This window comes from Ischnura elegans, chromosome 2 (genome assembly GCF_921293095.1).
Source record: "Ischnura elegans chromosome 2, ioIscEleg1.1, whole genome shotgun sequence".
NCBI classification, from domain to species: Eukaryota; Metazoa; Arthropoda; class Insecta; order Odonata; family Coenagrionidae; genus Ischnura; species Ischnura elegans.
The window spans coordinates 58,217,488-58,230,165 of NC_060247.1; the positions used below are offsets into that span (position 1 = coordinate 58,217,488).

At 41.0% G+C, this 12,678-nt stretch overlaps 1 protein-coding gene across 1 annotated transcript; it reads right to left on the reverse strand.

Annotated features, from left to right (window-relative positions):
• Window positions 1-4,274: 4,274 nt before the first annotated feature.
• LOC124174238 (piggyBac transposable element-derived protein 3-like) lies at window positions 4,275-11,952 on the reverse strand. The gene is made up of 4 exons (XM_046553330.1): window positions 11,766-11,952; window positions 9,868-11,604; window positions 5,713-5,887; window positions 4,275-4,360 (listed from the first exon to the last, which is right to left on the reverse strand). Exons 2-4 carry the CDS (start codon window positions 11,599-11,601, stop codon window positions 4,275-4,277), a joined length of 1,995 nt encoding a protein of 664 aa, XP_046409286.1. The 5' UTR covers window positions 11,602-11,604; window positions 11,766-11,952.
• Window positions 11,953-12,678: the final 726 nt, after the last annotated feature.

Sequence of the window (12,678 nt, forward strand, 5' to 3'; positions counted from 1 at the left end):
ATTCATCAACTGAATAATACATTTTAGACAGAAGTAGTTTTTTCAACTTGGCTTTAAACAAATTAGAATTATTCACATTTTTAATATCTGTCGGTAATTTGTTAAAAAGTTTGATGCCCATTTCTTTGGGCCCCATTTTAGCAACTCTGGTGCGTACAAAATTGTGATGAATATCACTTTGTGACCTATTGTAATGACTGTACAATGTTTTTCAAAGTGAAATTTTTAAGGTTATTCTTTACATACATAACAGTTAGCAATATATATATATATATATGTTACTTTTTAAGGACACCACAGGTGATATAAATATAAATAAATGCAATGACAGGCCACAAAAACATAGACAAAAATAAAAGAGGACTCACACGTTAGTTTCAAATTTTCGACCCCTTTGGGTCTTCGTCGGGAAGGAGACAAGGAGAGACTGAGGAGGAGTACAGAAGATGCCCAAAGGCTGAGGGGATTAGGTTAAGATAGGGGAAGGGAGTGGGTGGGGGATGGGAAAGAGGAGAAGGCTATAGAGATCAGTGGGCCCTGTTAAGACCAGGCGGGTTGAAAGCTTGGTATAGCCAGATGGAAGACTGCTCAAGAGTTTTCAATTCTAGCGGTGAGGCGGAGTGTGGGAGAGAGGCAAGTATTCCTATGTGAAAGCAATCCTCAAATTCTAAATTGTGGGAAAAAGGCGTGGGTAGGGACCGGAAGCGAAGCAGATTGGGAAGTGGGTTTGCTTGAAGCTCGATGGTTGTTAATCCGTAGGTTGAGTGAGGTGGTGGTTAAACCAATGTAGAAGGCGGGGCAGGAATTGCATAAAAGGATATAAATCACATTACTAGTTGTACAGGTGGGGGACGGAGTGGAAGGAAGTGGAAAAGTAAGAAATTTGTTAGGAAGTGACTGGGTAATGAGGATAGCACACGTTTTGCACCGGGGTCGTTGGCTGGGGATAGGTAAAGAGCTAGTACGGGTGGTGAACCTTGAGAGTGGTTTAGTCGTTTTGAGAATGGAAGATAGATTTGTCGGCCGACGGAAGGATAAGGATGGACAGCTAGAGAAGATTTTTCCAGTAGTGACATTGTTAGAAAGAATCGGAAAAAGGCTTTTGATGATTCTGTTCAAAGCCTGCACGCCCGGGAAGTATGTGGTGGAAAGGGAGAGATGTGTGGGTTGTTTCTTGGTATGAATTTTGGGTTTGTAAGTATTGTGTAGGATTTTCTTACGCAGAAGGTTCTCAGGATATCCTCTACGAAGAAGGGAGTGGTGAAGATTATTAAGAAAAATGTCCAAGGATTCAGGATTATTGCAAATTCTGTGGCCTCTTACTGAGAGAGAGTAAGGAAGGGATTGTTTAGTATGTGAGGGGTGACAGCTGTTGAAGTGAAGATATTGTTGTTTGTTAGTAGGTTTAATGTGGACTGAAGTGATGAAACTTTTATTTTCTAGGGAAATGGTAACATCGAGAAATGTTATTCGGGAGGGGGAGTGGTTAGAAGTAAAGGATAGTTCGGAGAATTCATTGAGTGCTGAAATGAAAGAGCTCAGTGAGTCTTCTCCATGAGGCCAGAGAAGGAAAATATCATCTATATAGCGAAGCCAAAGTGAGGGTTGAAGTAAGTAGGATGATAGGAAGGATTCTTCAAGGAGACCAAGAAATAAATTTGCGTATGAAGGGCTGAATCTGCTTCCCATGGCGCAACCTTTGATCTGCAGATAATGTTTATCGTTGAAGGAGAAGGCGTTTTTAGTGAGGATTAGGTGAGAGAGATCGACTAAAAAGTCAGTGCTGGGTATCTGAGGAGTAGGTCGATTGTCAAGAAAGTGTCGAAGGGAGGCAAGGCCTTCTACATGAGGTATAGAGGTGTATAGTGAGGTCACGTCGATAGTGACCATAATGATGTCTTTATCAACCGGGAGAGAGGTAGAATGGAGGCGATTGAGGAAATCGCACGTATCTTTAATGTAGGAAGAAAGGACTCCACCTACTATCTAACCGAAGCCCAAAGACAACTCTCTGACACCTCTTCCTACACACCTACCTCGCATGATCTCAACCCTGCCTTTCACCGAAACATCCAATCCTTTTTAAAAAGGAAAGCACCAAAAGAAGGCCTTTCTAGTGGTGGCATTTCCTTATTATCTCCACCCCATCCGCGAACCCCTCACTTCTACATTCTACCGAAAATTCACAAGGCCAACAATCCTAGTCGCCCAATCGTCTCCTCTTTAAATTCCCCCACAGAACGAATCTCTTCCTATGTTGACTATTATCTTCAGCCTCTTGTACACTCCCTTCATGATTGTTCAGAATTGGATGACATTATCACTGTCGTGTCGTCAGCATATAAAACTGGTGTATTATTGTGCTTACAAGATAAGGATGATGAAAGGTCATTTACATATAATAAAAATAAGAGTGGACCAAGAGTTGATCCTTGTGGAACACCCACTGTTGAATGGCGAGCAGTTGAAGTATATTTGACTCCATCAAATTTTATGGTCACCACCTGAGATCTATTGTGTAGATATGATTTTATACATTGATGCGGAATACCCCTAATGCCCAATCTATAAAGTTTAATCAATAGCTGGTCATGATTTACAAGATCAAAGGCTTTAGTAAAATCATAGAATAAAGCCATAGTTTCATTTCTCTTATCAATGGATACCAGTATTTTATCAATTGCATGAGTAATAGCAGTAACTGTGGATGTTTTATACATGTGCACCACATTACAGTATCTCCTGTGGGGATAGGAAAAAATCGCAATCAAGCAACGTGAAGGATTCAGTTGTCAATTTTTTTATTTGTACATAAATCTTTTTAATTTTTATATGTAATACCAAGGATTAACAACAGGGTAAATTCTTAGAGCGAGGTAAGGAATAAATATAGACACGCCAAATTAAAGATACACCAGGATATACTCATCATCTCATTTACTAAGCTAAAACGCATCACAACATGTAAGGCACTCGGAAGTAGACAACAAAAAAAGATGGTGCCAAAGAAATACAAATGCCGACCATAATTCAATGCAGGCAAATTCAAATGACTAAGAAACACATTGACGCATTGATTATCAAATACGAACACAAATAAATTTGGGGAGGCATTGATAAAAGGCACCCAGAAAGGATGAGCACTGATCATAAAAATAATCGTATCATACAGAAATGTAAAATACTAAAAATCATCAAGCGTACTTGATAAACAGTTGATTCATAGGCTGAAACGTTGCGTGCGAGGTTTACATTTTAAATCCCCATTGTTGACACCCTCGAACTGCTGAGGAAGAAATTCGACCCTGACACAGTGAATTTATTCCACCAAATGTTGACCACCACTTACTTTATGTTTGAGGGGAGATTTTATGAACAGTCAGATGGAGTGGCCATGGCATCTCCATTCTCACTGACCATCGCCAATATTTACATGGAGGAGTTCGAGGAATGTGCCCTAGAGTCAGCTCCACTCCGGCCTAAGTAATTGAGAATTCATTGCTCAAATATGCCAAGAAAGAGTCTCTTCATGTATAAAACATTATAAATTCATCAGGAAGTGCTTCCTTGGAATGGAGCAGAGATATAAGTCTCCTTCCTTCCCAACTGCTACCGCCACACTTTTTACCTTCGAAAAAGCACAGGATATTGTCTGTTCATACCCTTGACATTTTTTTATGTGCTTTATCTTGGGAATAACCACTGTCTTACACACACGCATGAAGATGAATATAGTATTATTTCCATCCTCCTCAGTGCAAACAATGATGTGCAGAATGCGAGCAAACCTCTCATCAAACAATTCAACGTATGAATTGTCTGTATGGCTTTCCTTGTTCTTTGAGTAGCTGGAATAGAGCATTCCCTTCCTCACGATTCTCTGGTACTCCGTAAGAGGGGAGTCTACATGCAAATCGTATTTTGATCCATGATAAGGAACACCACTGCCCAAGGCAACAACGTCTGGGCCCAAGAGATCACTCTTCATTACATGGCGAAAGTTTAGTAAGTTGGAGCAATAAGAAGATGCTCCATTGCCAATGGCAGCATGCCGTGCAATGAATTTCTGAGACAAATTGAGCTCCATCTGCCTCACTATCTGGTGAGGTACACCTCTTGTTGCCTTAATAACCCTAGTCATCTCCCCCAATGCACTTTCAAAGGCATATGCTGTCCTTGTCCAGAGTGGTCCCCACCTACGGACACTCTCGGCCATACGCAATTATTGATGGATATTATATGTCATTTCATATTTCCCATACAATTCTTCTGTTTTACACGAATTCCAACAGCAGTAAATCTGCTGTGTCTATGTCCTCATCAGGAACTACATCTTGCAACAACAAGTTACAGGCACTAACTAAAAGTTTCCAATGGTGGAAATAAGGGGCACTTAAGACCCCATTAAGCACTGGAACACTATAGAATAGAAAAAAATTTTCTAACTCCCTTGCTTTCATTTTTCCCCTTACACTTAAAAGAACAGGGGCCCGCTTCAAATATTGGGGTGATTGAATGCTTTTTAAAAATGAATCAATTAGGTTCACGTTAACTGGATTCTCGATGTAGTAAGGAGCACCAGTGCCATCATTCCACAAGTTCAAAAATCTGCGTACAGTACCTAAGAGCACACAATGCATGTAATCGGGCACAAAACCCCATACCATGGAAAACGATGAGACATTAATGAGTGGACTCACCATTTTGACCCCAAGAACCCTTTTTTTGTCCTGGCCAATTCTTGGCAGCATTCTAAAAATATTGTTCCGTTCGAACATCAGGCTCCGCAGTAGTTAGTGGGTATTTAATTGTACCGTGCACCTCCTCTCCTTTCACTGAGCACCAGCTACAGCAGTAATACCCATTAACAGCTGTAACCCCTTGCATTGGGGCACGAGCAACACTGTCAACACAGCAACCAATTGCTGACATTTTAAAGGTTGTCACCCTTTTCCCAATAGTGACGGGGAAACCAACCTCACACAAGTCATTGAATAAATTTTTAAAGGGTTTCAGGAACACTTCCATGCGTGGTTTCTCCTTGCCATACCACAGGCCTGCATTTATAATGTTCTTGCCACGACACTTGATGGAAGCCTCATTAATCATCAATAGCACCGGTTATTGTGGTGCGGGAGTGGCGATTAATAGGTGCAGCATCGCAGTTGAATGTACATAACAGATACATGACATCCTCCACACCTGATGAAGTTGGGACTATTGTTTTGTACATGCTACCACAATTTATCCCCATAGCTTTCACTCACAGTTTTCCTATCAGTAGCTAATTTCAGATCACCATCTATGACCATCCTCTTCAACTGACTTTTCACATCCAGAGTGATGAAAGCATAGTCATACCTGTAGCCCTTAATAATGTTCTTATGGCCGCAATCATTACAGGCAAAGGTGCCATTACCAGTGTGTTTTCCCAAATAGGTTTTGCACTTCTCACAAACTTAATGGACCTCACAATCAGCATGGGGGTTAAACAAACTTTTAAACAAGTATCGGGTTGACGGAAATATTGATGTTCCCAGAATGAAGTTCAACATTCCGAATATTGCACAAGTAGCACTCATTGATAGGTTGTGTACGACAGCATGGCTGACAACAGCTAAGAAAATTTCACCTGGGTTTATCGTAATCCTTTTTCAAATGAATTATTGTTGAGGCGTAGAAAATCCATTAATTTCCGCAATGGATGATCACCATCTTGGTATGCATCATTAATATTGGTGTCAGGATCTTCATCATCGGATGTGTCCACATCATAGTCTGAAAATAGGTGGCTGTCCTCCTCCCCTGGGTCAACTCCATTATTGCCGTCGTTTTCCAACGTCTCGACATTGGGGGCAGCAACGATTTTCTCAATAGCAGCTGCAGCCTGAAAAAAAATATTTAGATAATGCTTGATCTGTACTAAGAAAGGCATTCACATGGTAGAATAAGTTTTGAACTCGAGTACTTCGTTGGTGTCCAATTATTTAACTATGAACTTTTTTTTTGCTTGACCGAATAACAATGCTGGTTAGTTCATGGAGGCTGTAATTCCTGTCGTGATTTTTAGAGCTCTTTTTATTATACCGAAATCATGGTCACGAGGTAAGAAATAGTGACCTCTGACAGGGAAAACTTGCTCAGTTTTTTTTTCAAATCTTTTCATGTCTGTCAAAGCCATAAGAAATCTGATCAATGCATGGTTTTTATTTTCTCCTCCACAATTGTCTGAGAACACACAAAGCTCTGTGTAGTGAGATGGAACACTGTTCATTATAACGTGGCGCTACGACTATGCACTTGGGCCTTTCAATCTAGCCCGGTTCCAAGCATCTACTTCGACACTGGGAAACCTCCCCTTTAAACGAAAATGAAAAGGAGACTTCGTTGATTTCCACTAATTTATTTTGTCCGTATGACATGTTTCGAACCATAGAGGTCATTATCAAGTACAAAAATTGGATGGTAAGCGAACATATATACTCTTTGACGGGGATGGGGGAGAGAGTGGAAGGAGTGGGTGTCAGGAGGGGGAGGGGAAGGTGTTGGGATGGAAACCCGAAGTGGAGGTTGTATTGAGAATTGAGAAAAAAATCGTTGGAGGGCAGCGCTGGTGAGACGGAGGGAGGGGGGAAGGTTGGTTGACTCGAAAGGGTTTTCCCGTCAGTCGGGGTCAAAAATTCGGCCTTTAGAGCTTCATACAAAGCTGTGCACACTTTTGGGAACGAACAAAGAAATTGTATTATGTGCAATCCTGGTGGAATTTTGAAGGCTTTTGAAGGTTTCACCGGTCGCTTAAAATCGAAGGGTCACCGCGAGTTTGTGCTTCGCAGGTATGCACTGCCGACACACCGTATCCTTCTTCGCTATTTTTCCGTGTGTCCTCCCGAGTAAGTCATTAAAATTTGGCTCACTCATCCTCAAAAAATTCCGAAAGGATTCTGGGTCTTAAGTCCTTACTTCGGTGCTCAGCAAGCTCATCACACCGTTTTCTCTCCTACTAATCATTTCCTCGACCACATCCTGCGCCGATTTCTACGTCTCTGAGCCTGAATGCCAACGCCTAAAACGGCCACAGGTAATCCAAACCTCAGAACATTAATGTGATTCTCATCCATGGTGCTTAAGTACTGGGAACCATGAAAACTTTTTTTGCCTGCAAACCACAGAAAATATGCTCAAGTCGCATTAAGTTGCTATTTTGTTTTCCGTATTGCAGGTGCAGCGCTTCAAACTCGTCATTGAAGTATTTGAACGTGTGAAAGTCCTTCCAATGACTCTTGAACAAGTATTCTTTAACTGCCGTCTTGAATTATCTTGCTCCAGATTGCAATGTAGGTAACACCTCGTATGTTCTGCCACTCTTCTCACGGACGTGCGCCCCGTCTGCCCAACATACGTCGCACTGCAGTTGTTGCACTTTAATTCATAAACGCCACTCCTTTCCAAAGGTTGCACTTTGTCTTTCGTATTCCCGAGGAATTTCTTGAGGTTGGCACTGTTACAGAATGCACACCTATATTTATCCTTCGGGAAGAGGTTTCCTACTTTGGTTCGAAACATGTCGTACGGAAAAAATAAATTAGTGGAAATCAACGAAGTCTCCTTTTCATTTTCGAGTATTTTCGATGGCTTCCGAAAATGAACTACATCAATTTCTTCACATAGCTATTGTTTTGAGCATCTAGTTAACAATATATCATCAATATTATATCCGCTTATGTTAATCACACTGACCTTTTTAGTGTAATATTTGTTCCATACACAGGCTTTGCTGGTGCAGGATTCATTTAAGTAGCCCAAAGTGGATGCTGCCTCAACTTAAAAGAGCAGAGCAGCGACATGGCTGCACACTTCACCGAGCCTTATAATAATTCTTTCATAATTCAAACTTTATACTTTACGACCCCTTATTATATATATATATATTTTTTTTTAAATCACGAGATGTGGGTCAAATGTAAATATTGTTTATTTTGTCAAACTTTGCCTACGTTTCGGTCATTATATTTGTCCATCCTCAGGGCTATAAAAATGATAATGTATGATACAAAATTAGTTAAATACAGGCAATTTTACAGTTGTTATACATTAAAATACATGGAAATACATATTCAAAGTTTACCTTTAAGTCTGATGGTGTTTTTATTTATTTATTTACAATTTGGTTGCTTGGATTTCTTTCTTTGTTGGTTATGTCATTTAAAAAAATATATATAATAATTCTTTCATTATTATTACGTTTCTATACCCCCGCACGGGGGGAAGAGAGTAATCTCTTCCTTTGGGGAGTCGCGCCCCCACGGACCCGAGCCCACCGAGGAGACAAGCTCGTAAAAAAACCCCGTCGCTCGCTCGGATATTGTCCAGACAGCATGTGACTCTGCTGCTCTGAGTAGCCGTAACATCTGGCGTCCAGAATCACCCACGTGTTTGCCGTGCGTGGAGACCCGTACAAGGGGAAGAAGGGGATCCTGGTGGGTGAGCTCTCCGGCACCCAGCTGGGCGTCGGATACCCGGTATGGGCCGGAGTTCAACACCCCACTTCGGCCCTGGATTCCCCGCAAAACGGGCGGCCGAGAAGAGCCCAGCTCGGTCAATCGGCTCCTGGCGGCTGGGGAGCTTGGCGGCTCCTTCCGAGCGTACGCCAGGACGGGTTAGTGCTGGAGATATGGGGGTCTCCGTAGGGCGGCTGAAGGCGTGTGGGTTCGGAGGGCCCCCGCGCTGGAGGTTCTAACCCGAAAGAGACCCCCTTTCGAAGGTTCCTATGTCCCTTGGGTAGCCCTGGCGACCACACCGAATCTCGGTGTGGCGTCCCGAATGTGTGGCTCCGTGGTGGGTGGGGAGCCCAGGGGATGAAATATAACGTAGTATGGAGTCTGAAATTCTTCCTCTACCAAAGAGATCCCGCCCGGACACGGGCGGAGGAGAACAGTTATTCGAAAGAGCAAAACGGTTTCTGTCATTGAAATGCTCCAAGGACGGCGAAAATTTGAAAAAGGTTTCTCCCTTCTTCATTAAAAAAGCACTTCAAGCCATCATTCCAGGAGAGCCAAACTCAGTAAAGAAACTAAGAGATGGTTCCCTATTAATCGAAACAGCCAATAACGTACAAGCCGAAAAATTGTTAGAAGTAGAAAAGTTGCACGATATACCAATCAATGTCGAGATCCACCGTACTTTAACCCTTTATGGTCAACAATTTTTTTACCCAAGGAAAAAATTTTTTCCTTCCAAATCTTAATCAAGGGAGACCATAGGAAGCACACCTACCCATTTTTTAAACTTTTTTGTCAAAATTGATAAAAATTGAGGTATGTGCCAAATTCGGTACATTGGGCATTCCCGTAACAGTTAGGCTTCAACAGTAAGTAGGCAACCCGTCATACATTTTTAGATTAAAAAGACATAATTCCTCATTAACTGCCTCTTTACAACAATTAGTCTTACTAACAAAACATGGGAATATCCTTGGTCAAATTTTACCTATAATTCATTTCAATGCACAATGTGTAAATCATCAATAACATTATTACAGTCAAATATCAGCTGGCAGCATAATAAGTAATATGTGAGGAGGAAAACGGATATTTTTTCAAAAAGTAAACAACAATGTATCCATAATAATATGCCTGATGGCATTTGATTACTTAGTGAAATAAATTTGGAGAGAGTTACACATCATAATCAAACACTTATTCTAAAATGGATGCACTAATTTCTGTTGTCATTTCAGCAAAATATAAAAATCAATGGGGAAGTATTTGAAGAACTGCAGTAGATGGTTGGTAAAAATAACAATGAACCAAGTTATTTTTCATGAAATTTAATAAAACAATTTGAATTCTTGTTCAAGCACAAGTGTGCATCGCATTTAGTACAAAGAAACACAGTTTTCCCTGAACAACCAGGGTTTTTGCACCTCTGCCTGACATCTTTTACCTGTGGCCAATGGCCAACACCATCAACTCGGCAAGTTGTTTCTGGTATTGGATTGGCTGGTCCTCTCTTTCTCTTTGCTTCAAATTTTGCATCCACGCTGTCATGTGATTTCCTGCCCCTCTTTTTCAAAAGAATGTCTTTTCCTCGTTTTGTTAGAGCCTCTGCTATTCTCATCTTGAATTCCAGCAAATCATTTTGCTTTTTCTTGGAAATGCCCAAAGAGTCACAGTCTCTCCGGTAAAGAGACCAACTATTCACCACTGCCAAGTCAACAAAATGAAAAAATAGTCTATGGTAATATTTCCTCGACTTGAGAAATATTCTGTATCTTGACAGATTTGCATCGCATAAATCTACGCCACCCATACAATCATTATACATTTTTACCATTCTGGGACACTGAACTTCAACTTTTCCCTTGCCCTTCTTGTCCCATCGTTGTACAGTTCCCATCGGATGAGCACCACCAAATGTACCCATCAATGTAACTGGTCGGTTATCAAACCACTTCACGACCCTGACACTTACTCCATCCACAGTGGCTTCCTTTTCATCGATTGAGCCCCTGCCTCTTTTCTTCAGTTCCTTGTCAGGCAAAAGATTACACCCTGGAATTCTATTGCATCTAACTGTCCCCAGAGAATATACTCCTTTTTTGTGTAATTCTGTCAGAAGCGCCAACGAGGTGAACCAATTGTCAAAATATAATGTAAAGTTTTTGTTGCTTTCTAAAATTGAAACTAAATTCAGGACAACATTACCACTTGCTCCTATGTCCGTGACACCAGGCAAAGGAGTGATTTTACCTGTGTATAGTTCAAAATTGTGAACTAAACCCTTAGTATCACAGAGCACAAAAATTTTATATCCCCATTTGTATGGTTTTTTTGGGTTGTACTGCTTCAATGTAGACTTCCCCTTGAAGGGTACAATTTGCTCATCTACACACAACACTCCACTTTGGGGAATTGCTTGAAACTTTTTCACCACATGGTCATATATAGGTCTAATTTTAAACAATTTATCATGCAATGGATTGTCCTTTCCAACCATATTTGTGTTGTCATTGAAATGAAGCTTGCTCTTGATATCCTCAAACCTATTTCGTGAAATAACTGATGATACTTCATTAAGTTTTGTGTGTACTCCCCAGTACATTCGAGACCGTGGAAAATTAAAAATTGACATATACATAACACAACCAAGGAATTGCTCAATTTCTTCTGGTGAAACATTTAGAGGTTTATTCACATTGACCTGTAATGCATAGAGGTTGCTCTGTTCCACAATGTGGGTAATAATTTCTCTATCAAATATCTCTAAAAAATAATCAACTGGGGGCTTAACTGATTCTGCAGGATCTATTTGTCCAAGCCATAGGGGACACGTTTTTGGACTGTCAGCACCACAAGTGGCCTTCCAGACTGGCAACCTTTTTATTCCCTTTCTGCCCACAGACTCGACAGGGTGAAGTTCTGGCGTTGTTTCATCTTCAGAAAAACTATCTGAAGCACTTTCGGAGTCATCAGGTGACTCTGATTCCACATCTTCATCGCTTGAGCTTTCACCAGCATGAGGATCATCACTATCCTCCGGTGGTACAATGACATTTTGCACGACTTTCCTCCTCTTTTTCCCATAAAAAAAATCAGGATTCATTATCTGAAATAGGGTACAAATACTATATCTAAAAATGCCAAGAATAAATGTTATAACTAGCCATTTGACTACTCTTTACACTCAATTATATAAATACGACAATATCACGAAGTATATTTATAAAATATTTTATATCAGGTTTCAGAGGCGATTTATTGACTTACATTGCTGTATTGCCGTAACAGCCCAGAGGGACGAATTCGTCACACACTTATTCTTCCTTCAATTTCCAATAATCTGAAACATTAACATGTCACGATTACATATTACAATAATTAAAACCATAAAGAATGCAAAATAAATTTTATAAACACATAAACTTACCTATGAAAGCCAAAAACTAAAAAAAAAACACAGCAAGTGAACTTTTTCCATGTGCTTTGCTTCGACTTATTCCGATCGTCGTCGGAGTTCTACCTTTCCCCGCTTGGTAGCGACACTTAGTGCAGCCGGCAGATACGAATGTGCCGAAAACGTCTCAATGGGCTTTTGTGGAATAACTCACTTAGCTACTGATACAAAATGATTCTGGAGGTATGTGCCGAATTCGGCACACCTGACGTTAAAGGGTTAAATACATCTAGGGGTGTGATCAGCCACTACGACCTACTATATGTCGAACCAGACGAAATTAAGAAGGAGATGGCTTCCCAGGGTGTCATTGATTGTCGACGACTTACAACACAGCGTAACGGTGAAGTGATTAATACTACCTCGGTAATCCTCACGTTCGGTTTGGATAAAATCCCGAGCAAAGTCTACCTAGGCTATGAATCGGTACCTGTGAGACCTTTCTTTCCCAACCCGATGCGTTGCTTTCAATGCCAAAAATTCGGCCACATCGCACCGCGATGTGAGGGCAAGAACACCTGCCCGCGCTGTGGCAAGGACAAGCATGACGGTGAGAAATGTACCTCGGAGCCTTTCTGTGTCAACTGCGAGGGCACGCATCCATCGTACTCCCGAGATTGCCCCGTCATGAAAGATGAAAGGAAGATAATGGAAATCAAGACCCTGGAAAGAATTCCCTATTCCGAGGCACGAATGAAATACCGATCACAGATTTTAATGATTTTC